Source organism: Larus michahellis, chromosome 2 (assembly GCF_964199755.1).
Source record: "Larus michahellis chromosome 2, bLarMic1.1, whole genome shotgun sequence".
In the NCBI taxonomy this organism is placed as follows: Eukaryota; Metazoa; Chordata; class Aves; order Charadriiformes; family Laridae; genus Larus; species Larus michahellis.
Genome location: NC_133897.1, coordinates 167,962,517 through 167,987,777, shown reverse-complemented (window position 1 = coordinate 167,987,777; position 25,261 = coordinate 167,962,517). Strand labels below are relative to the sequence as shown.

At 47.2% G+C, this 25,261-nt stretch overlaps 2 protein-coding genes across 2 annotated transcripts; both read left to right on the top strand.

Moving 5' to 3' along the window:
* Positions 1-2,085: 2,085 nt before the first annotated feature.
* LOC141739858 (lymphocyte antigen 6E-like) lies at positions 2,086-7,088 on the top strand. Its single transcript, XM_074577971.1, has 3 exons — positions 2,086-2,137; positions 5,952-6,071; positions 6,877-7,088. Exons 1-3 carry the CDS (start codon positions 2,086-2,088, stop codon positions 7,086-7,088), a joined length of 384 nt encoding a protein of 127 aa, XP_074434072.1.
* Positions 7,089-17,357: 10,269 nt separating this feature from the next.
* On the top strand, positions 17,358-24,211 carry LOC141739856 (lymphocyte antigen 6E). Its single transcript, XM_074577969.1, has 3 exons — positions 17,358-17,542; positions 22,147-22,266; positions 23,381-24,211. Exons 1-3 carry the CDS (start codon positions 17,491-17,493, stop codon positions 23,587-23,589), a joined length of 381 nt encoding a protein of 126 aa, XP_074434070.1. The 5' UTR covers positions 17,358-17,490; the 3' UTR covers positions 23,590-24,211.
* Positions 24,212-25,261: the final 1,050 nt, after the last annotated feature.

Below are 25,261 nucleotides of genomic sequence, written 5' to 3'. Positions count from 1 at the left end.
TGTTGGTGTCACTACCTGACCTGCTCCAGGCCCTCCTTCAGGCTCTGATGCCAGGCAGCAGGAGACACCCTCCCCACATTGGCTGCTTAAATCTTACCTCTGAGTGCATTAAGTTTCATAATCTGTCCTCTTGAGAAAGAAGGAATCACTGCGACCCTGTCACTGTGATGTAAAATTACTGCTCTCCAGATGCTGAGAAGAGGGCATGCTCCAGTGTTGCAGGACGTCTAGCTACTAACAAAGACGTTAATGTACTGGGGACAGCTCCCAGATAACTGCTTGACATAGAAGAGCTTGTTTCCTACTCAAGGTTCTTTCCTCAGTACACGTTTGTTGTCAGTGCTGGACACGTCTTAGCTTCACCACTCTCTTTCAAAGCTGACTTGTACTGAGCCAACATCCTATTGCGTGAAGATTCATGTAGGAACAAATGGATGTTGGCAAAGTCAACGTGATGGGGCATATGGCAGTAATTAGAGCACTCTTTTGTTCACGGAGGAAGGGAAAAGGAATCTATGTAACAGAAGTCTATGGGATAATTAACAGGACCAAAAAAAGGACAAAAAATGGTTGCTTCCTTTTACCCTCATTGCAAAATACCAGCAAGAAGACACACCCACTAATTATGACGAACAACCTGTTTATAACACACTTGGGCAGTAAACCGAATTGCCCTCTGCAAAGCAAAAGGTTTGATTTGATCATCACCAGCATATCCCCTGCTGACCTCACAAACCTCCAGAAAGAAGAGTGGGGATTTCTATTTTGACATCAGGCTTGAACAACTCTGGAATTCACCACCTGATGATGTCATCCTAGGAGCAGTTTAAGAGGGCTTGAAAAAGTATCAGAAACTCACATGGATAAGGAAATCATCCAGTGTTGGAATGATTAATACTAGAAACAGACAAAAATACTCTACTGGTGGGTACTTCCAGGGAACTGGATGTTAAGTTATTTCATAATTCCAGAAAAAGAAGGTGTTTGGCAATTTTTTCTTTTGCATATTGCATATTTTTATTTGCATATTTTGCATACCCTCTCAATGAGGGTAAAAGGAAGCACCGTATTGCCTGGACCTGCTGTCCACGACTAAGCTCACTTTGGAAGAAGCTCCACTGAGATGGCAGCTCAAGCTCTTACAAGATGCATCTTATATTAGGGTCTATTTCCCAGAATGTCAGAAACAGATTTTAACAAATTCAGAGGAGAGCAACACAGAGGAACAGAAGCAAAGGGATTGATTTAAGAGGAGAGATTGAAAAAGAGACAGTTTGAGAGATGGCTTTTTTCAAAGTATAACAGCAATTCCAGGATGACAATTTGTGGTATCATAAATGGAGGTTTGATTTCCAGAAACTGTTGGGCATGGAGAAAAGAAGATCCTCTAAAGGATCCCTGAAATAATAGAAGCAAAAATTCATTAAATAAAGTGTATAAGGTATTTGAGAATTACAACCAACAGAAGAGCAAGCAGAGGGATTAAATACAAGTAATGGAAAATTAATAAAGAAATTAAGGCTGACATGAAAATTTGAGGAAAATCTTCTGTTTATCTAACCATTAGGTAATTTAATTTAGTGTAAAATACACTGGTGTTATTGGAGGTAAATCAGCATAGGCCCGTTGAGAGTTTGAGCTTCTGGTACTGTGGAATAATCAAAGAAAGTGAACGGTATGAACCCTGGTAGATCACACAGTGACTATCCAAAGGGATTAGAAAAATGCACTGCCAGGACTATCTCCCCGTGCCTCCGAGCTCCGTTATTTCATCAGTGCAGCTGAAGCTCCTGCTGGGAGGAAGGAAAAGAAGAAACTTGGAGGAGGAGAGAACAGATCCTCATTTCTCATCACTCATACGACTGGGAGAGCAAGAAATATGTTGCTAAAAGGACTTTTCCCCAAGGTGCGAGCCTGTTCCATGGGCTCTAGCATGGAAAACTCCCACATGCACGTTACACACCCTTGGGTTGATTTCATGTCCACCCGCGAGCCATCTGGAACCTGTAAAACTGCTGTTGTTCAAAAGGTATATAACCTGCCCTCCAAACATCTTCCCAGTCCAGCTGAGAGGATCTGATGGAGATGAAGACTACTCTTGTCACCTTTCTGGCTGCTGTCCTGTGTGTGGAGCAAGGTGAGCCTCTAACACTGCTACTAGTTAAGATAAGGCTTACAGAGAAAATGGTGAAAACTTTTTGAGGCAAAAATTTAGAGGGCTGTCACCAACTTTGCAGTACTGCAATGTTGCAGCCATGCTGCCACCAACTTCCTCTTGTGCCTTGATTAAGGATTTGCTGCAGATATAAGATCCTGATAAACTAATAATTCTTTCCAGCAGGCAATAACTGAGTGATAGAGCTCTAATTGTATGGGACTGGATGCCAGGCTATATCCATGCAGTGGTCTATGGGATCTTCTCAAATGATGCAAGTTGGAAGTGACAGAAAGCACAAGAAAACATATTTTTTATCCATATAGTTTTTTGGGTATTTTACAGGCTTCTCTGTACTGATGATACATCCATTGTATCGAGCCACACAGTTTGCCATGTGTCTTGCTCCCTAGTAAACGCACCAGTGAGAATTTTTATAGATTAAATCAGAGGCAGAGGTGAAAGAGCTTTTCTGTGCGTGTGTCACGTTAAAGGCATCCTTCTCCCAAAGGGAAGTCTGAGGTACTCCGAATGTGTGTCCTCCTTCTGGGACTGATACCCATGTGTTGCTACATTGCTACTTGCACGTAGGAATAATGACCAGATTGCCAGTATTTCCCCCACGCCTGATGGTTTCCCAGAAACCATGATACATATCTAGCAGGGGTTGAGAAAGAGTCATCTAATTAATTCTTGCTCTCTGATATATCAGCCCCGTACTCCTACATTTTTTTGGACAGATGGTTTTGCAGCATGCCTGGAAGATCAGAAGCTTTGGACAGTTTTGGGGTGGGAAAAGGGGTATTCAGTTTTTGAAAAAAGAAAGGATTTTGTCTCTGTATTTTCTGAATGCAGTGACACTACACGGACAGAGGAGAGTAATTATCAAAGGCAACATCCTCAGTGTTACCCAGGATGAAGTTCAAAGCTAACAGAGATCCGAGTCCGGTAGCACACGTTCATGGTGGGATACTTTATTGCTGTGGTAGGCTGATGAAATTTTATATTGGCATCAGCTTCCCAATGGACCTAAGGACAGTCTTTTATACAGTACCTTTCTGTAGCCCAGTCTAGATTGGAGAAAGCTAGTAATCCTAATATCAAGGCTTTCACATTCAAGAGTAAGAGATCGCAGCTTTCTGGCCTAATACAGGGACAAAGGAAAACTTGGAGATAACCGTTATTTGGTCCTTCGCATGTGTCTGTGGTCCCATTCAAGACCCTAATAAGCAACTTTTGGTCAAAATGTTGATCTCTCAGCCCACCAAGGATGGTCTGTTTCCATTAGCATCCATGAACTAAACATTATAGATATATTACATCCAGAAGAAATCTTAAAAGGTCATGATCCTTTTCCCTGCTCCAAGGCAGATGTTTGTCTAATGTGTCTTTGAAAGTTTTCAACAAAGAAGATTCCACAGCCTGGAATTGCTCAGATTCTCTTCTTTTAGAAAGTTAGTGTTACTATTTCTTAACATCTCTTTTTGTACAGTTCTCCTGTCTTTTCACCACAGGATGTGTAGAACAGTTCATTACTTTCTTCTTTGCAGCTTCTTTTTGCTTGCATGAAGAAGGTTACTTTGTCTTTCTTCAGCATTTTCTCATTTTTAATAAACAAACTAAATGCTTCCAACCTTTCCGATGAGGTCATATTTTCAAGATCTCTGACCATTTCTCCTCCCTCTCCTCTGGTTTCTCTCCAAATGCTTCGCATATTTTTTGAAGTGTCACATACAGATTTGGTCATCGGTGTTCCAGCTGAGGCCGTGCCAGAGTGGAAAGGCCACTTTGCATATCTTGCACATGACATTGCTGCCTGTGTTCCCTTGGGTGACGTTTGTTTTCATCGCTGTAGTGTGACACGGTTGACTCCTGCTGTTTATACTGCAGTCCTTAATGGTAACTCAACCATTTTTTCCTCATCCTACATTTAAGAGGCTAATTTTTACCTTAGTGTAATATATTTCTCTTTATTGAACTGCATCCATTCTTTTTTTCATTCTTTTATTACATCCATCTGTCAAAATCACTGAGAACTCTACTTATAGTATGTTTACAGCAGTTTTGACCTTGGCATCATCTAAAAATGTGATGTGCATCCTCTATCCCATCCCTACTGTCACCAGCGATGATACTGTATAGACCTGATCCCACAGCAGAACTCTGGAGGTCCTTATGAGTTGCATTGCTCCAATTGGTTTGACCAATAACCATGGCGAACTAAACCCATGAGTGTGTTTTCATGTTGGGCTTTGCACCCATTCTTTGCATATTCACTAACTTGTGTTCCCTGGGCTTGCTCATAACAATGTCATTCAAGACTGTGCCAAAAATTTTGATAAAACCTTATTGCATCTCCTCTCCTCTATTCCTCAGTACATGAAGATTCAAATTTTTTGGTGATGAACCAAGCAAAAAAGCTACAGTGTTATGGCCCTCTTAGGATCAACAGTTGATAACTTTTTCCCTTCCCTTCCCTTCCCTTCCCTTCCCTTCCCTTCCCTTCCCTTCCCTTCCCTTCCCTTCCCTTCCCTTCCCTTCCCTTCCCTTCCCTTCCCTTCCCTTCCCTTCCCTTCCCTTCCCTTCCCTTCCCTTCCCTTCCCTTCCCTTCATTAGGAACTTCTCATTTAATGGACACTCTGACCTACACTGCCCTTCCACTTTCTTGCTGACAACTTCTTATCAGGCAAAGCTGCACTCCTCAAGTTGCTTTCTGCCCCTTCCATACCGACAGACTGTCCCCAGGCTTACCAGGAACTTAACAAATGTTCTGTGCTGTGTTTGCTTCCCTTTGCAAAAATGTCTGTGTTTTTGAAGTAACTCATTCCCTCTCCTGCACACAAATCCACATTGCTCTGGGTGATTTCACAAGCTCAGAACCCAACCACCACCACAAAACCTACAAATCAATTAATCTGCCTAGCTGGGGAGTGTTCTGCAGGCACTTTGGTGTGGTTTCACATCCAGGGTGTGTTTTTGCTCTTCTTCCTTTTTATCATTACTTTCCAGAGGCTTTCCAGAAGTCTGTCCTACTACCTTCTGGATTTGAGGGCAAGTGGTACATTCTTGACACACAAGACAGCTCCTCACTGCCTGCCATTTCTGCAGTCATCTTCTCTATCTGTATTGCAGATTTTTGAATTATGGCACCAAATCTGCGTTTACCAGATAAACCATATTTTTGGTTAAAACTTCCCATTTATCCTCTATCTTACAGTAGTATGCAGAAGTTCAGCAGAGCATCTGACTGCTCTCGCAAGACTTCCTAGGACTGAGGTTAGGCCAGTTCAGCTGGTGGTGTTCGACCACAAGAAAGGATACGTGACAGTAGTCTCCAAGCCAGTTGAAAGAGAAGTAGGACACTGGGCATTGTCCACCTCCTCGAAATGCTCCAGGCATCCTCAAGTTCTCCCTGGCAAGCCCTGCCCAGGCTTGTCCAGAAAAAGAGACTGAACAGTAATTGGCAATTCACGTGGCAGAGCTCTCAGGACAGAGAAGCTATCGCTCAGCAATAATCTCCATCATAAAAGACCCCAAATCCTTGAATTCCACTCACATCTACTGTTGCCAGAGATTGCAAACAGATCGATAACACTTCACAGTCTCAGACATATGAGACAGAGAGGGATTTAACTTTGCTGCCACGGGTCAAGGGATAAAGAAAGTCACTGGTCATTCACACACAAGCATTCATCAGTCTATAACTAGGAAAATGGAGATATCTGGATTGTAGGTATTGTGGTTCCTAAACCATGTAATGTGCTTTTTTCTTTCTTTTTTTTTTTTTTTACCCCAGCTTACCCATTTATGTGCTACGTGTGTCAAGAACAGGAGTCCAACAAAAACTGTTTGACCATTTCCATGTGCGCAGAGGAAGACAAATACTGTGTGACTGTCCGTAACAATGTTGGAACAAGTACGTTTCTGAACAACACTTTGTTTGTGCTGTAGAAGAGCAGCCCCAGGAATGGGCTTTCATCCCAGTCAGGGCCATGTATGGAAACAATAACCCCCGACCACCAGCTGTTAGGAAACACCAACCTTGTTTCTCTCTATTGTAGTCACTGCAGTGTCCATATATACTTGATATTGTTACCTGGAGTTGACAAAATGCTGAAGATACATATAGCAGCACCAGAGAGTGAATTCAAGCCTGGGGCTGTGTGTACTACTTCATGGTTAGCTCCCCCCAGCTTTCTGCTGACCTTTCTGATGACAAGCTAGCTCTTGCTACAGCAATATTTGCTCCTGGGGTTGTTTTCAAAAATATTTGGGCAAAACTGCATCACAGCTGACTCCCTCTGCCATGCACAATCCTTCAGGTCTGTTCTTGGGGCTCTGCGCCCTCAAACACCTCCATGTCTTCTCAGACCAAATCTCAGGCCGTACAATAGATTCCTCCTGGTTTTATGCTGTAGAAAAAACATCCAGGTGGGCAGCGACCCAGCCTCAGCATTGCTTCAGGCAGCTTGAACTGAAAGCCACCCACACATATCCCACTTTAGGGACAGATAAAACATGGAGCCCAGAGAAGACCAGCATCATGGTGCAGCAGTGTGGACATGACCAGATTATTGCTAGACCTGAGCAGAGGACATATTTGCCTTTGGCACTAGTCCCTGGCCTTCTTTTATTCACCAATGCAGATGTAGTCAGGGAAATATTTTATCAATGATTCTTACATTCTACTCTTTTTTTTTCACCCTTCTCTTTTGCATTAGAGCCCAACAAGCCTAAATATGTCATCTCTAAGATGTGTTCTCCAACATGTCCAGCAACAAGTCAGCAACAAAACCAAACCTATTGGAGGGTTTCTTGCTGTGAGAAACCATTATGTAATGTGAATGGAGTCAGCAGCAAGCAAAGCAGCTATGGAGTGATGTCTCTGGGTGTCCTAACCACTCTTGCTTACATCTTTGCCTGTGGACTGTGATGGGTTAGGAAGCACTCCCTGTGATGGCACTGTTGGCTGAAATAAAAGTGTGCTGCTTTGGGATAATTACTGCTCTCAAAGAGTTGTGCTTTGCAGCTGAGATTCCCCTGGGATTTTTGAGAAAGTTTAAATAAGTTAGGCGCCGAACTCTCATTGATTTCCTAAGCCTACTTGAATCCTAAGTGTCCCCAGACATTCAAGTCACCTAAGAAAACACATAAAAGACAGCCCTTTTGACATGTTTGGGCTTCAAATCGTTAAAGCTCTGAAGAGATCCTTGAAGACATATTTTTGTCTCTTTGAGTTTCAAAGTGCTGCAAGGAGTAACAACCCACCCTGCCTGAAACACAGGTAATAACTCGACAGTTCTGTCAGCACAGAGGGGATGTTCAGTGTTTTCTGTTCACACTAAGTTGGCTATCGCACATCAGTCAAGCAGTTAATAAAAAAGTAAGAAGAGGTAAAACTTATTTCTGGCAGTATTTTGGGCATTTCTCCAGTCTCAGTGAGGAACAATTTCTGGCTCCTCTAGGTCTTTGCTTTCGTAGGGCTATCACATTTTGAAATGAGCGTCCTTTATCGCCCAGCTCCGATGTGTTGGCTGAGCTTGTGGAAAAGGCAGAGAGGAGCAAATGTGGCTGAGAGAGGTGAGGCAGTGGTAGGGTACCAGCAAGGAGATGGGAGGGAGGAGGGATGGGGGGGTCAGCATGGTGAGCACTGTGCTGGGAATTGCCTGCACACTGCCTCCACATGGACCTGGTCCAGCTGAGAAGAATGTCCCCATATCTATTTCCCTCTTTTTTTGTGCAGGGCCAAACCAACCTGGCAGCTGTTGCCAACCCCAGTCATTTAGAGATCGTGAGATGGTTTCTACAAAACCATGTTCCTGGCGTAGAAACAATTGATTGTGCTGGGCTTTGTTTGGTTTTGCACTCCAGGCTCTCTGCTCCCTCCTCTCCCTGCGAGAGCTGCAGCTGAGGGGAGACAGAAAAGCTCTGTAGAAGGCCTGGGGGGGTCTACAGAGAAGAAGAAGGGCAGACAGCCAGAGACCAACACAAACAGTCCCGAGGTTCTCGGTCATAGGCTCTGCTGTAAACTCATTTTTCTGAAAAAGAGAAAAAAAAAAAAAAAGGAAGAGTTGGCAGCATCACTAGCTCAGCTGTGTTCTGGGGGAAACCAAAGCTTATCCAAACAATTCAAGGGCTGCATTTGTTGTATTTGATGACTAAATGAAATCTTTGGTTTCTCTGAAGCGTTGTCTTGGAAGTTTGCTCTGTTTTGGTTGCACATGTGGAAGGAGGCACAGTTTTGAGATGTTTCACGCTGCCTGGATTACAAAACAGCTGGTTTCCCAAGAGGATGATTAGCCAAAGATGCCTCATCAACCCCCCATTTTGTACTGTGAACTCTGAAGTCCGGTGCCTGGTTTTAAATATTTTGTTTAATGGACAGGAGGAAAACAAAGCAAATGAAGGAGGTGACAGCACAGTGTTGGGCAGAGACAAGAAGACTGATGCCTGTTGATCTGAGCATCCTGATGAGCTCTACTTGGGGATGACAGATGTCAAGAGGACCAAATGTGAACTTGCCATGATGTTTATTTTTTCTCACCAAAGACAACTATAAAAGGGAAGGAAAGCTATGATGGAAAAGGGGAAGGAAAATACTTCTTAAACCAAAAGGAAGAGATGCCCATCTGCTAAGGGCAGGGGCTGGCAGCATTGGTAGGGGATGTCATGGTCATGCTGCATCCCGATGCCATGAGCACTTGCTCCACAAGTACCCTGCAAAGAGAGAAGACAATTCTTCCCTGCAATACACTGAGTGCTTTCAAATATCTCCAGGAAAGTTGGGCCTCGGGCCAAAGCCATTACTGTCTTTACCACCAGGCAAGCTGGCACAGGAAAGAGGAAGCAGAAGGAGCAATTTATATCTCAACCAGTTTCACTGCACATGAGAAGGCAAAGACCTGGTGGGTGAGGCCAGCTGGTGGTGAGGAAAAGAGTCAAAAGTTGAGACAAGTCCACTGAGGCTGGTGGCATGTGGGGGACCAGGATGGGCAGAGCAAAGGAGGGACAGCAAACCTCAGCCAGATCTTCTTTTAGAGCAGCAGAGCGGGAGATGTTGCAAGGTTTGGAGGGAGATGTGGTCTGTCCAGAGCCCAGTAGAGCTCAGCAACCACTACTGAGAACTCCCTGAGGCCTTCCACTTCCACGCTGGCTTCCCCAGAAATTGGACACCCTTTAAAAAAGCTGCTTGGTTCTGCTTACAGGGACTTTCTCCTGCTGTCAGACTTCTGCAAGAATCACTACATGCCCCCCTGCAGGCCCTTATTGCCTTCCTAGTTCTTCCTGTCCTCTTAACCACGCTATTTTAAGTGCTGCTTGCTGATACCACCTGAACAGATGTTGCCTCCGACAAGATAAAATGGACAGAGGGGTTCCTAGGTCTACAAATTTAGAGAAACCCTTTCTTTTCTTGAAATTTATGGATGCCAGAACACCTGATGACAGCAGGATTACACTGACTGAAGTGCCTTAAGGTCTTCACTGTCATTAAAAGGATTTTCTGGTGGCATTGCCAGTCATACCAGCACCCACATGGTTCCTGGACTGAAAGCCCCCAGTCATGAATGAGGAGCTGAAGATCTCTGAAAAGTGAGTATGTGGGGTAGGATTTATGAATGAACTTTGTCAGAGCTGATGCTCTGAGTGGGAAATCACTGAAACTCTTTCAAAGAAATAAAGAAGGAAGGGGAACACTTAAAAGCTATCCTTGGTTGTGGGTGAGAACTTGATGTTGGTCTGCCTAATGAAAAGGTCACAGTTCCCTTTCCCCACTGGTACCTGCTTTCCCTGGGCTGGAGGAGGGTGTAGGTAGAAGATTAGGGCTCCTGTGGCCAGAGGTTTGGGCACAGACAGCCAGGTCTCCTCTTCCTCCAGGGGAAGATTTAGTCACATTTGCCTTTTCAAATGAAGCTGCAGTTTGGTTGGTGATGCTCTTCAGGCTTAGGTGTGCTTGCTGGGAGAAGACATCCAGGTGATGCTTGGAGGTGCCACTTCAACGTAGGATTTGTTTTGCAATCTTACACCAACTTTGAGTTGCACACCCAGAGTCAGGAGATGTGTTTTTGCTTCCAACCTGCAGAACGTGCAGAGTGAAAGGGAAGATGTGTGGAGACACTAACCACATCTAACACAAGAGTAACAGAGCCATTTTGCTGCTACAGCTGTTCATGAGGTTAACATGGATTAGCCAACATCAAAAGCAAGAACATTAAAATTAATCCCAGCACAGGTCTAAGCAAATAAAAGGTGGTGTTTTCCATATGAATATGCACATCAGTGAGGGATATCAGACAAACTAAGTGGTATCCAGGCACAGAGGCATCAAGAAAAGAAATCTTTGGCATCCATCACAGCTACCAAACCCATCCTGTTTCACCTGCTCCTTTCTTCACAGTAGGGAAATCTGGGTATTTCAGAAGATTGGATACCACCAAATGCAGCACTCATCAATATAAAGGGGATGGGAGAGGCTCTGGGGATATCCAGAGCAGTCAACCCAGACACCAGTCTTGGAAAAAAACCTCAAATAAATCATCAAACAATTTGCAATGGTGTAGAGGCTATCAAGGAGATGGGGATGAATAGCAGGAGCTTTGTGACGGATGGGTGTTATTCCCACCTGTGACAGGATGGCAAAATCTGTAGTTAGGGTAAAAGTGGTACCTGTCACATAGCTCAGTGTTAATAAAGCTTTTGGCGCTGTATCACATGATAGTCTCATAAGCAAACTATGAAAACACAGCCTAGCTAAAATCATTAGCAAATAACTGTCAACAGTTTGCTGTCAAACTGGAATGATCTATTAAACAGGGTCCTCTGTGGCTTGCCTTGGCTCTGGTATGATGCAATGTTTTAATTACTGGTTTGAATGATGGATTAGAGAATAAATTCATTGAGTTTACAGGTGAGAAACTGAGACAATCCGCAAATAGGAGAATTCTGAGTCACTCTGATAAATCTAAGCAATAGTCTGAGAAAGGGGATGTAATTTAGGAAGGACAAGCACAAAGCTCTATAGTTAGCGTGGACTCGTCATCTGCACAGATACAGGATGAGGAAATCTCCCTTGCAGCAATCTGGCAGAAAAAGAAGTTGTGGTGGGTGTTATAAGAAATCACAAGTTTAACATGTGTCAAACTTAGGGGAAAAATTATGAAAAAGAAGGTGGCTTTGTTGGAACTCTGTAATCCAGTGAAAAGTCTTACACATTGCACTGGGAAGTGAAAACTGGTGTGTGATGGGATGAGATCCTTCCAGTCTCTTCTCCAAAGCGAAGGTCTGGGCTGCTCTACTCTCCGCACTTTTTCTTCAGGGTTCATCCAGAAGCAAAGGAGCTTTTAGATAGGATCAGAAAGGTTACCTAGCACCTAATGTATACTGAAGAGCTGGAGGACTGCCTCCAGCATCAGCAGCATCATTATCAAGCTGCATCAAAGCATGATAGAAAAATGCTATCCTCAGCATCTCATTGGTGTCTTCACTGGGGCTGGAAAATGAACTCAATTGCCTCTCCTGATTCTCTCCATCTTCTTTCTGTCATTGCCACATACACCTTGTGGGTGCTGGTTCCCTTCACTAGAGCAGAACTGTGGTGTTCAGGCTCAACTTTGCTTTATCATAGAATCACAGAATGGTTTGGGTTGGAAGGGACCTTAAAGATCATCTAGTTCCCACCCCCCTGCCCTGGGCAGGGACACCTCCCACTAGATCAGGTTGCTCAAAGCCAAATATATAGCAATGTCCTGCAGCAAAGGTGACTCAAAGATGCTCTTCCACTGATATCATGTAGGAACTTTGCTCCAAAGGATGTTCAACCCTCAGAACACCGCCAGGGTTCCCAGGATCTCAGTCAGCAGTAAAAATAATAGTAGTGCTGAGGCAGTGAGTGGAGAGACAGCTCTGCATAATATGAATGACATATGGTTTTCTCCTCTTTCAGATGATTTCTCACATAGGCACATCTAAGCACCACACAAAGCATTGTCACCGTGCATAGGGGTGACAGGGATTCAATCTTCCTTGGTCCACGAGGGCCAGGAAACAGGCACTGGCTCTGTGCCCAATGCTCACAATAGCTCATCTGGGACCTGCCTCCAGCTCCAGGGCCTGCTCCAGCATTAGATGTTAATCAGCAATTAGATAACGTGCAGGCACTGCTTCTGGGAACAAGAAACTCCCTTCTGCAGCCTACAGGAAATTAGTGTAATAAAACTTACTGCAAGATCTTCCGGGAGAAGAAAGCAATTTTATCACACAAAATCTCAAGCAAAGTTGATTTAGCCCTCTCACACTCGTCCTTATGGATTTAATTTGATCCCTGTCTCACAAGCACCAACATGTGTGTGCCCAGATGATCTGGCCTGTGTCAATTCTATGCCACGGGTAGCCAAGAGATGACAGCTATGCAGTTCTCATCGCGTCTCTGAGGTGCTTAGCAGAGCACAACAAACTGATTTGGGACTTGCCTTTTACAGGCATTAGAGATGTTAGATGTTGTTTTGGCTCCCTTTTCCTTTTATTTTGCCCCTCTTAGGTGACATTCCTGAATCTCCCAGTTCTTTTGTTTTCTTTGTTTTAGTTTTGTTTCTTTTGTTTTAATCTGTGTGTTTTATGGCTCCCACCCTGTTCTTGGGTTCTCTGGAGACTCTTATTTAAGGTCAATTTGTTCCTCCTCTTCATTTGAATGAAGTCAGGCACAGGGTGCTCAAAAGCAGTCAACACATGACTTTCCTTTTAACCCTTGCTCTGCTCTTTCTTCTAGGTGCTTTCACACACTTGCACATTCCCACTCCTATGTCTTTTATACCAAAATTAACATTTCTATTACAAAACTCTACAAGCCCAGCACCTTGCCTACAGCTTCAGCATGGTTCATGCATCCTCCCTGGAGTTTGGTGAATTCCTTGTTTACAGAAAGGGACATTTTTGGTGGAGGGGATGGGGAAGGGCCTGAAAAGCCTCTTTCCTCCCCAAAACAACCAGGTGATGAGGTCTCTGCTGTGGAAGAGGAGATGTCTCCAGGCACAGGAACCTTTGCAGGTCACTGCAGAACCTAATTGATGGTCCAAAAAGGCCAGGACTGGAAACAAGGCTACAACATGGGTCAAAAGTTCACCCAGGAGATGGAGATAGGACTGGAGACAGGTATGCATAAGTCAAGGACCATCTAGCAGACAGGGTTGGAGACAAGGTCACAATCTGAGTCCAGTGGCCATCGTGAGGATAGAAAAAGCTGGAGACAAACTACCTACAGCATGGGTCCAAGGTCCATACAGGAGATGGCTGGAGATAGGCACACTTACAGCATAGTCCTGGTAAGCACAAAAGGCCCAGGCTTGATCTTAAATGTGGCTCCTGGACCCATGGGCACCATCTGAAGAGAGGTCCCTGGTGATATTGGTCAGGACAATTAAGGCCTATGCATGCACTCAAGGCATGACAATGTGAGCCCACTTGCAGAGGAGTCAGTTTATAATTCTGGAGCACCCCAGAGCAACCTTTCTTCAGCGGTACCCTGGTCACTCCGAACATGAACACTTCTTCCAGAACACTTCCAGCAGCCTGGAGAGATCACAGCAGATCACACAATCAGAGTTAAACTTTTTGCCTGAGTAATGACTCCTGCTTAAAGCTTCACAATTATTTTCCTGTCAAAAGCCTAGAATAAACAAGCAAGACAGAGGGTGAGTCATGCAGACTCTGGAAGGAGGAGGTGTGAGAATACCGATTTCTCTGATACTGACTGAGCATGCACCAGCCAGCAAACCACCTTCACCTTAATGTCTCTGGGAGACAAGGAAAATGGAAACGTTGACGTCAACAAGAAATCAAAGTTCATAAACCTGACAGCCTGCCTGCGACTGTGGGTTGTGGTTAAGTGGGCAGATGAAGGTCCTATTCCAGTAGACACTGCAGCCCAAAGATGTACCTGGTTATCCACCTACGTTTTCAGGAACCTCAGCAGCTAACTGAAAGCTATCTCAGGTCTGTCCTCATGGTCTGTAGCAGAGAATGGCCTGTCAAGGTGAAGGAGGACATTGAGCTGTTTGGCACTGCAGAAGGCAAGTAGGCTCAAAGAAGTAACTGTGGCTGGGTTTGCCCATGCAAAAACCTGTGTCTGAAGCATCCTTGGATGATCCAAGAATGTTCCTGAATGTCTTCTGGGTAACTCTGATGCAGAGCAACCAAAAGGGGCTTCAGGAGGAGAAACATCCAGGGGTGGGATGATGGGGAAGGGCTGGCATGTAAAGTCTCATTCAGCCAGGTGGAACAGGATGGTGTGAGTAGGAGTCTTGGGGATGGTGCATTGTGGCTCCAGCACTCTTTACAGTGTGGGAGGCTGTGGCAGCACCTGGGGCAGTGAGGACCTTTATGCCATGACTACATAGCAGCAGACTGCTCTGGGCAAAGAAACTTGTCTGTCTAAGGGGAAATATACCTTGCAGCAGGGATGGAGATCCTGGGCTCCTGCTCTTTCAGGCTAGAGAGCAGATCATGTCCTCCCAGTCCTCTGTTCTGTCAAACTGATACTCCACATTTTACAGTGAGATAGCTTTGGCAGGACTCTTCCACAGAGCAGTCCCTGTCCTCTCTGGCAGAGAAGAAGTCTGAACACTTCTCATCTTCAGACAATGATATAACTATTGAAAAGAAAGGACTTTGTCCCCTTCCTGTGGCATCCACACAAGGCAGTTTTGGCAGGTTTGCTCCACAAACCAACTCTGCTCCACTAACTGGGGAAACACCTCATTTGCAAATTTGACTGGGGTTTAGGTGCACAGTCACCCACGTGCACAACCCTGGCCAGGCTCAGGAAGTCTCACCCAAGCCCTGAAACATAATCGTGGCAGTGAAGGAAACTGTCCGCATGCCATCTTACGTTGAGCAACATTTTAGTGGGCCCATGTTGTTTCAAGCTCAAACTCAAACTCCCAACGTGCCAGTTCAGCACTGAAGCCTTGCAGACCTAGTAATTCCAGTTTTAATTGCTGCACCCACCTCTGCTAACCTGCTCCCTTGACCCATGAAGGCAGATGCCATAGTCTTAATTTCCTGATTTTAAGAGTAGACATTCCTCCCCAGCATACAAGCAAACCTTGAAACAGTTACTCTAGCATCAGTTTGCTTTATTACCCAGCTGCTCCCTTACCTCCTTTTCCCTTAAACATGTTGACATACCTGTATTTACCTTTGCCTAGTACAGACCACATTCTTCCTGCTGGACTCTGCCCCTGCTGCCTTTCTTACCGCCTCCCTCTTCTTGTGAAGAGGCATTTTTTGCCTTGCACTCACAGTATGAAGCCAACGGTTCAACGAAGCCCTCCAACAACCTCCAAACTTGCAAGACAAGACTGGAGCATTCAGTGCGGTGCTTTGCTGCGTGTTGGTCTAGAAAAGAAAGCCTGGCCATTGGAGATGCTGTGTTGAGCTTTGCAATCTGCTGTCCCACACTGTAGCCTTGGTAAGGAGGTGGGAGACACGGGCTTAGACCAGCAAGCTGTCAGAAGGGCTTCCTTACCTGACACATCTTCCACCATAGCTAATTGGTCCCCAGTCGCTCTGCTCACCTCTTCCTTTCTCAGCATCCTGTAATTAATCCCGTCCCTGCCCAGCCATTTCAGTAGTATTGGGATGACTGCAGATCCTGTAGTGAGTTGTGTCCCATGTGACTCTTAGGTCCTCTCTCTTTCCTCCTAGAAGAAAACAGAGCCTCTCCAGGAAAGAGTGGACCTGATAATGTTAAATTTGTGTGTGGGAGAACAACAGAAAGCTGTAGGCTTTTGTACACTTCTCTGGGGGCACGACACTGGAGGAACAGGAAAGTTGAAGAACATGCTGTGCATTCCCGATACACAGAAATTAAATCTCAGGTGCTGCACCTCAAAGCAGAGATAAATGCTGTGAGATAGCTCACTTGTAGGCTACAAAAAGCCAGACTGACTCTTACAGGCATACTTACATGAACTTGGTCTGTATGACACAGGGGTCTTGTGAGTGTATCTGAATTACGGTTGCTCAGGCTACCGCAAAGTTGAAACTTCCCAGTTTTTTAGTATTTAATTTGTAAACCAGCGAATGAAACAGTCACAGCAGCCCTTTCCAGTGGAAGATATTAGACCACAAAAACACACCACTCACAATCAGTTCCTGCTAAAATAACTGGCAATGACAAATAAAAATAAGCCAAAGGAGAGACAAGGGAAGTGGAGGTTTGCAGGCAGAGGTTTGTTTTCCAAGTAGAGGATTCTGAATGCACTCTGACAAGACAGGAGCTGGAATTTCTTCTGACAGATGAATTTGCTAGGAAATGCTGATTCTGCAGAATTAAACCCATCTGTGGCATATGGATTTTGTCAAACCTGCTTGTTTCTTGCTGGCTCACCAGCCGTCTCCTCCATTCCCAGGCTTTGTTGACAGCCAACTCCACAGGGTCCCTCCCTCAGTGTCCTCCCTACAGCTCATTCCCTGGAGGATTTAGCTATTTTCATGGGACCTACTGAATCTGTGTCGTGGTTTGGGCAATCTGGACCACTCCTGCAAACCTTTCTGGTGGACTGCCCTATGCTCTGAAGACCTAGCCTGCCAAGCAGCCCAGGCTGACCCATGCCACCCCAGCTGCTGGGTCTCTGTATGTTCAAGCTTCCCAACCTTCTATGTCTAATCCCATTTAGGCTCCAGTAAACAGCTAGGGAAGTTGTTTCCCTACACACTTGGGTCTTGCATGCAGGGTGCCTGTGCATGCATGGGGTATTACATGCAGGAGATCTATGTATGAAGGGAGTCCTCTACACAGGAGTTTGCACATGCAAGGCATGTGTGCCTACAGGGTGGTTGTGAATGAATGGGGGTGCACAGTGTGTACTAAGGGGATCTGTGAATGAAGAGGCACCGAGGAGGGGAGGGGGGCATGAACACAGCAGGTCACAGGGGGTTGCACTTGAAGAGGGCTGTGCATGAGTGGGGCTCGGTATGCAGGGAGCCCTCCTATTCCTGTCTTTTCCTTCAGGGAAACAGAGGGGACACGAAAGGGGATGGAAAAAGCCTTTGGGGCAGGGCCAGTGGAGAGCTGGTTCTGCTCCTGCGGGGCTCCTATCCCCTCGGCAGGCCAGGCGCTGGCACGCCGAAGGGACTGCCCCCTTCCCGGACCCCACTCTCCGGAGCGGGGAAACGAAACCCGGAGTGGCCGGGGAGGCGGCGGGGGTAGGCGGTGCGGGGCGTGGGGCGGCCCGCGGGGCGGGGCCGCTGGCCTTTCCCCACCCCCGGCGCCCGGCCCTGTCGCCAGCCCTGCGCGCAGCCAGCCGCCCTGCGCATCTTGTTGGCCCCATCGCCGCACCATGAAGGCGCTCCTGCTTGCTGTGCTAGCTGCGGTGCTGTGCGTGGAGAGAGGTAAGGCTGGAGAGGGGGAGATGCCCCCGGCCACCATCACCTCTTCCCGAGGTCTCCTAGTCCTTCCCTAGTCCTGGATTTGGGAGCAAATTTGGGGGGAGAGGGGGAGGAGGGAGGAGAGGGTGCTGCGTCTTGTAGAGTGGGCTCTGGAAGTAGGAGGTTTGCGGGGGGGTGGTGAGGGTTGCAAAGGGGGTGGGGGGACAGAGCTCAACCGTGCCGGGGTTTGGCGGGGGTGTGTGGAGGGGTGTCTTTCCAAGACCTCCCTCGCAGCAGTGTCCCTCTTGCAGCAGGAACTTCAGGGTTTCCGTGCCTGTATGTATAGGTGTGCGTCTCCAGCTGTGCGTGTAGATATTTTGGAGCTTTTCCCAGTTACAGCTCGAACAAAGACCAGGGCCGGCTCCGCTCCTCCTTTTCGGCGCAACGAGCCGGGATAACGGCCCTGAAATGGACTGAGATGCAGCGGAGGGGAAGGAGGGTGGAGGGGAGATGGAGCCCAGCCCCGGCAATGGCTGATGGAGCAAAGTCTGGGCAGAGCCACTCGTGATCCCGGCTCCTGCTGCCCCCCTCCCCCCCCCCCAACATCCTTCGGGGCAGGCTGCGGTGGCCAATGTGTGGGGAGGTGACCCCCAAGGGACAATGTCCTATGTAGCGCATTTTGGGGCTGCCACCGAAGCTGGGGAGAACGGGTTTCCTGTTGCTCGGCGTTAAACTGCAAGTTATCCAAGTCGCAGGGTCTGCAGTCCCCGCCTTCCCGACGACTCCATTTCTGACTATCCAAACTCTGTGGGGCCGTGCAAAACCCCATATTGTTTCCATATGTCGATGCTTGGAGAAGCCAAACAAAGAGCGAACAGGAGAGTTCTGGGCCCTCTGAGCCCTTGCTCAGGAAACACGCGTTCCTCTTCTCTCCTGAGGACACCGGTGAGAAGAAACTAATTGTTTACTGCCCTTCCCATGCCCCCCTCCCAGTGGGGTCTGGGAAGTGATTGGCAATTCAAGCCCTGGGTCTCCGTCAGAGCCCAGCTGGCATGTGCTCAGTTCCAGCTGGCAGGATGGGCTGTCCAGGCCAAGGCAGGAAGAGATTTCACTTCCCACCCACCTCCAAAAAACCCTTTCAGCTTTAAAGTAAGTTCTTAGCGAGGCAGAAGGGTTTGTTGCAGATAGCTTTATCCCCAAACGCTTCCAGTACATCCAGAGTCTTTTGCAGAACAGCTTTGCCTGCTGCTCAGAGTGCCCTGAAGATCTGGTTTATGGTCAGGATCTTGTCAAAGAGCAATGGAAAAAGAAAGATCGTTTGGCTTAGGGACCGAATGTAAGAGCTGCTGAAGCAACAGCATTTTTCACAGTGCTGCTGAGCTTCAGAGTGGGCTTTTAAAGGCTTTTTTTTTTTTTTTTTTCCTGCATTGCTCTTTGCAAGAATGGATTCAACCTCTTATCTGAGGAATTCCCCCAATTGAGCCGCTCTGTTTTGGGTGCTCTTTGTTCCTTGGAGGAGCTGAGCAGCAAACAAATAAACACATAAATTCTTCGCTGCATTTTCTACTTGGTGAAAACGAGGCTTCCCTTTTGCATTGTTCAGTCTTGGGCTTTTTTTTTTTTTTTTCTTTTTTGTAGCCTTGAGCTCCCAACTCTTTGCTCTGTCTCCAGCTGCCTCAAATAATTCTGCACCCCTCTTGTGCCTTTTGTCTAAAACACTCAGCCCACTTGGTCTCTTCACTCTGCAGTGGGCTATTTAGTTACCGGTTTTGCTGGTGCAGAAAGTGGCACTAGTTATGACTGCGTATTTCCTCTCTTAAACTATGTTGAAGGACTCGCCTCTCCTGGAAAGATTTTGTCTGTATTAAGACAAGAGGTAATAGATAGGTGTGACAAAAGAAAAACACAGGGACAGGTAGCAGGTGCTGTGGTAGGAGCATGGATTTAGTCCTGGGGCAGAAAATTTCATGGCTAAAGGCACTTTTATGCGCACGTACAAATATTTCTGATGTGTTAGTATCTGGAACCTTGAAGCCTTAATGAATAACGCTGCACAACTCGACTCGTGCATTCAGCGTAGTGAGCAAATACATATGGGGACATATGTCCTGCCGTAATGCCTACAGGAAGCCTGTAATCCACTTCATTCCTGGTTGCAGACAGTTGCTTTGAAATGGGGTGAGTCAGTTTGCCTCCTCAGTTTGCCCTCGGGGTGGATGCAAGGAGAAGGGTTTGGGACAGGTCACCTGAGACTTCAGAGCAGAAGCATGCTGGGAACAAGGGAGCCGGAGAGAGCTGGGCTTTACTCCGAGGTCCCAGATTGAGTTTTTGGCCAATGAGGTCAAAAATGCCACCCATGGAAACACTCTGAGGGCTCAGCAAGGGACAATGACAGCCTGAAGGCTCAATGGATGGCTCTGTCCTCCCCCTGCTCTCCCAGATCCCAAGGCAAGGTCCACTGATGAATCTTTCCTAGGGCTTTTGACTCAACTGGTGGCCTTGTAATCCTGCATGCTGTGTGTAGGTTGTGGCTGCTGCGTTGGCGTGCTCAGGTAGTTTGGTTTTGTTGCAAGGATCGTTTGCAGACTGATGATCATTGGAGGATGTATAAGCCAGTCCAGGAAATTCTTGCTTAGGGGGTTGTGGTGTTGGCTTCATCTCCAAAGCAGAGTCATCTGGCTGCCCTGATGTGACATTCAGGATCTCCCACTAACCCGCTTTAATCTGTTTCCCTGAGATTATGTTTTTGTTTTCTTCCCCTGCCTTGGCCATGGCTGCTCAACAGTCATTCCTCAGACCACAGTTAGTATTTTTTTCCCCTCAGTTTTCCAGTAAAAAGCTTTTCTTGAGAGAAATGGGATTGAGAAGAACCTCAAGAGGTCATGCAGTCCCATGGCAGAGTGGGACAGCTGCTGACCAATATTTGTCCAATTTGTTCTTCAAAATACCCCATGACAGGGACTGCTGATCCTCAGTGTGCTCTCCTGGGGCTTTACTGACTTCACCTCCTTAGGATAATCTCTTTGTGGTGGGCCTATAAGAGGTAGGAGCAGGAATGATGCTGCCTTGCACTTCCCATCCTGAATAAGCCCACGCTCTGCTTTGCATCCCGTAAACATGGAAGAGAAACGCAGTGCCTTGTGGAAGGGTTTGCCATCTAAGTGCTCAAAAATTAGAGCCCGTGAAGTATTGGGAACAGACCTGATCTGTCCGCTTATGTAGGTCAACAACTGCAGCGTGGATGTGATGTTCTTATATGTAAAATACGGGGAGGATCATCCTTCCACTGCAAAGCGCGGATGTCCCTGTTGAGACACCAGCCCAGGCTGTTTCTACAACCATTTCCCACTACTGAATGCTATTTTCCAATCTTGCCCTTTTCTTGGGGAGACCTGAAGGATGTGGGAAGGGAACCAGCTGGTGCAGTTCATCCTGCTGATGTAGAGCAGACCATTTTAAGGGGACCTGCCATGGAGGAAGGCATGCTTTTTTTTGCTATTCTCCTGCTCCAAATTAAAAAGGTTGGCTGCATATGCTGCCTTCATAGTGCTCAGAGGCCCTGGGTAGCAGGGCAGTGCAAGTCCTTGCAGGTCTTGCTGCAACGCTGGGATTGCTCTAGCTGAGAAATCGTTTCCACCATGTGTGCTAGCTCAAGCGTAGCCTGAGCTTTGTGCCCTGCTGCCAAAGGCAGGTCACAGAAAGCTCAAACCCATGGTCATGCCTGGAGCATTTCCCATCAGTGTCCACGGTAGCTGGGCTGAATAAGCCCAAATCTCAGGCTCCAGGTTGCAGGACTGAACTTGCCTCTGTTGTTTAGTTCCAAGTTGGCAGCTGTAGCTTGAACCTGCTCTTGGTGCAAATAGGAGCATGCCATAAAGTACCAAGCTGTGCTCCCTGGTTCAAGAAGGACAGGGAACTGCTGGAGGGGTTGCAGCAAAGGGCTACCAAGATGATTAGGGGACTGGAATATCTTTCTTATGAGGAAAGGATGAGGGATTTGGATCTTTTCAGTCTGGAAAAAAGAGGACTGAGGGGGGATCTTACCAATGCTTATAAATACTTAAAGGGTGGGTGTCAGGAGGATGGGGACAGGCTCTTCTCAGTGGTGCCCAGTGACAGGACAAGAGGCAATGGGCACAAACTTGAGCATAGGAAGTTCCATCTCAACATGAGGAGGAACTTCTTTCCTTTGAGGGTGGCAGAGCACTGGAAGAGGCTGCCCAGAGAGGTGGTAGAGTCTCCGTCTCTGGAGACTTTCAAAACCCACCTGGATGCATTTGTGTGTATCCTGCTCTAGGTGACCCTGCTCTGGCAGGGGGGTTGGACTAGATGATCTCCAGACATCCCTTCCAAGCCCTATCATTCTGTGATTCTGTGAAGCTGACCTGTGGTTGTATTGAGGCTTTAGCTAACAGTTGATCCTGCCAAGAGCTCAAATTGTATCCCTTATGCTTGAACCCTTCACTTGGCTGATGTTTTGGGGGAAAAACCTATTGCAGATTGATAATGCCGGAATAGCAAGCATGGCCTTGGCCTGGTGTGGTGTGTACCATGTGTCAGAGGTGGGGACCATCAAGTGAGGAAGTCTTCCTACCAGCCCTTAACCGAAGTGTTCCTTTCCCTTGCAGCCCACACGCTCATCTGCTTTTCGTGCTCGGATGCATCCTCCAACTGGGCCTGCCTGACACCTGTCAGGTGCGCGGAGAATGAAAACCACTGTGTGACGACATATGTCGGAGTGGGACTCGGTGAGTGGTGACAGGACCTTCTTCTCCCCCTCTTGGATGCTCTCCTGGGTCACCTGCTGATCTGTGGGAAGGGTTTCCTTCCTTTGGCTGGAAAAAGGGGAAAGTTCTGCTTAGCAGCTGAGTGTCGGACCATTTCAAGGGAATTTTTATGAGGCCAGATGGAGTCACGTTAAAGCCCACGTGCCTGCACTGATGCCAGGAGTCTCAGGGGAATTTTGGGGTGGGGGCGGGGAGGTTGCTGATAAATAAGTGAAAGGGTGGAGGATGCTACAGGAAAGCTCCAGGGTTGCCCTTCCTGCTTTTGCCCTGTGTTGTTCATCCCTGAATTCCACCTTTGCTTCTTCACTCTCCATGAATGAGGTGGGGTTGCCAGGAAGGGAGATCTGCAAGTTTCCTCCCTAAGTGCCAGGAAGGATCTGGGGGAGGTCTTTGCTTCCCAGCTGCTGCTCCCAGGCTTCTCTGGCAGATCTCCTGGAACCGTTGCGGAGACCAGAGCCCAGCCTGGCTTGCCTGTCTCTCCCTTGCAGGAGGGAGGGTTGTTGCATGCCCGAGTTGCGCTGTCCACAACGTGGGCGGGTTGTGCACGCACAAATGGAGGCTGGGAGCTTTTATAAACCTGTCGTCTTAGCGCAGCGGTAATGGTTTCCTATTTCCTGCTGCTAAATGTGCGCTGCACCTCTCTCGCAGACGACGCTTGAAACTCAGCCTTCACTCATGAGTGCCTCCCCAGCGCTCTCTATGCCCTGTGCTCCCCGTCTCGCTTGAGGAGTCCCTGGGTCAAGCTTGAGTGGGATTTTTGAGATTCTTCAGTGGAGACGGAGCGGCCAAACTTTGGCCAACAGCCTGGAAGTGGTGTCCCTGGGGTGTTGCACGGTCTCTAGAGTCTGTGTGGGAGGTTGTCGTGGCTGTTCCTTGAGATGCGTGGGTTTGCTGAGATTACTGTTGTAGCCTGATGCCAAGAAGCACTTCATCCTCTCTGTGCCACCTGTGACTCTTCGGCTATTTCAGTGCTGTTATTTCCTTTGCAGAACAGGTGATCAAAAAGCCAAGAAACGTTATAAACTCATCTCCTTTTTGCTCTTCTTCCTTTTCTCCTGCCCCAACCTAAATTCAGGCGGCAAGTCTGGCCAGTCCATCTCCAAAGGATGCTCTCCCATTTGCCCCAGCGCTGGAATTAACCTCGGCATAGCGGCTGCCTCCGTTTACTGCTGCGACTCCTTCCTCTGCAACATCAGTGGTTCCAGCAGCGTGAAAGCCAGCTATGCGGTCCTGGCCTTGGGGGTCCTCGTTAGCTTCATCTACGTCCTCAGGGCTCGCGAGTGATGGGGCTGGCTGAGGAAGAGCTGTCTTCCATGGGGTGTCGCGGGTCTCATTAGCCAATATCTTCTCTGTCGCTGTCTGCAAGGAGATCCTCTACTTCTCAGCAGGCTTCCAAGGTGGTTGTTTCCCAGACTTTATGCTCTTCCAGCATTGGAGACCTGGGTGATTTGGCCAAGCTGTTCTTCTCCTTCTGTGGACATAACCCCACTGCACTCTCACACCTCCTTAGCAAAGGTGGATCGTTTTGGAAAGGTTTCTGCTTTTATACCTAATACCTCTCCCTCCCCGCTCGTTTCTAAGGTTGGTTATAACAAGGCTGGGACTCGCCGAGAACCAATTAACCCCAGATACCACCTGGTCAAGTATTCAGACGTTCCTGCCTCTCGCCTCCATGGAGGTGCCTGGCACTGGCGTGCCCCCAGCACATGGATGGTCCAGGCACCGGGAATGCATGACCCGAAGGGAGACACATTCCCGGCCCCTGCAACTGCAAGTCTCTTTTTATAAAATCGTTTCGTTTCTTCCGATCCTGGCTGACTTTTCTGGAAAACAAATGACATGTACCTTGTCCCTCCGAGCTCTGTAAGTGCCAGACCTGAATAAACATGCTCCTATTGTTACCTGAGGTAGGACGTGTGCTGTGTGTATTTCCTTGCTCCAGACAGAGAGATTAGGAATGCTCTTAGAAGAAACACAAATATTATGCCTGGCACGAGGGCCTCTTACCCCGTCAAGCGGCTTTTCAGTGCTTCGTCTCAACATTCCTTCCAGTTCACCTCTGAGCAGCAAGTCCTTCTTGTCCCTGTCCTTATAAACCCACCTGGGCCAGCTTGTTTCACCTTTCTTGGGAATCGCCTTTTCCAGGTGCATTTTAGTGAAAAATGCCAGTTATTGGGGTCTCAGTCAACCCCATTACTCCTAACAGAGCAAGCACGCTGGGAATAGGACCTCTAAAAATTAGGCTGCATATTACAAAGACTTGGTGCCTCAATTTGCTCACTTTGGACTTGTGATGGTGATAGACAGTAACATCGATACCTAAATGATCCAGGGCAACAGGTCTGCTTGCAAAATTTGGTGAAGTCACAGGCAAAGATATCAGTATTCAGATCTTTAGGTTCAATATGCAATCCCTGGATGATGGTGCTCGTGGACTGCAGAAGGTGACTCTGCCACCAAACTTGCCTCTCCTGCTGTCCCTCAGGTCCCAGGATCTTCCCAGGTCTTTTGGCAGCGTTGCTCCTGGAAGTTCTCGGCCATCCCATGGGAGATGTGTCCTCCTGCCATCTCTGCATTGTCCTGGTTTCCTACCTGCTTTGCCTACCTGTGGACCTGCTAGACACAAAACAAGCCAAAATTGACCCTTAACTTTTCAAGTGAAACATTACTGTCGCTTTATTGATTGATCAGAGGTGCACTGGGCTTTTTTCTCTTCTAGCAGCAAAAATCAGGTGTAGCATTGGCACTCTTTAATCATAGCCTCCCTGTATGTGGTTCTCCTATTTTGTATCAAAAAACAAGCAAAAGCCTCTCAAACTGCACATATTGGTCAATTATACCTCTGTCCCCATGTAAATGAGTGATAAACAGCTTCCTTTGAATGATGTGTGCAGATGTATAGAAATATTTGCAACAAAAGTGGTTGCATGTTTTTTCCTCCTGGTTCTCCCCATCT

Bases quoted from the DNA above. Each gene is read 5' to 3' on its own strand.
- LOC141739858 (XM_074577971.1), top strand. From the start codon at position 2,086: ATGAAGACTACTCTTGTCACCTTTCTGGCTGCTGTCCTGTGTGTGGAG. The intron at 2,138-5,951 runs GTGAGCCTCTAA...TTTTTACCCCAG, and splicing joins TGTCCTGTGTGTGGAGCAAG to CTTACCCATTTATGTGCTAC. The intron at 6,072-6,876 runs GTACGTTTCTGA...CTTTTGCATTAG, and splicing joins CCGTAACAATGTTGGAACAA to AGCCCAACAAGCCTAAATAT.
- LOC141739856 (XM_074577969.1), top strand. From the start codon at position 17,491: ATGAAGGCGCTCCTGCTTGCTGTGCTAGCTGCGGTGCTGTGCGTGGAG. The intron at 17,543-22,146 runs GTAAGGCTGGAG...TTTCCCTTGCAG, and splicing joins GGTGCTGTGCGTGGAGAGAG to CCCACACGCTCATCTGCTTT. The intron at 22,267-23,380 runs GTGAGTGGTGAC...ACCTAAATTCAG, and splicing joins ATATGTCGGAGTGGGACTCG to GCGGCAAGTCTGGCCAGTCC.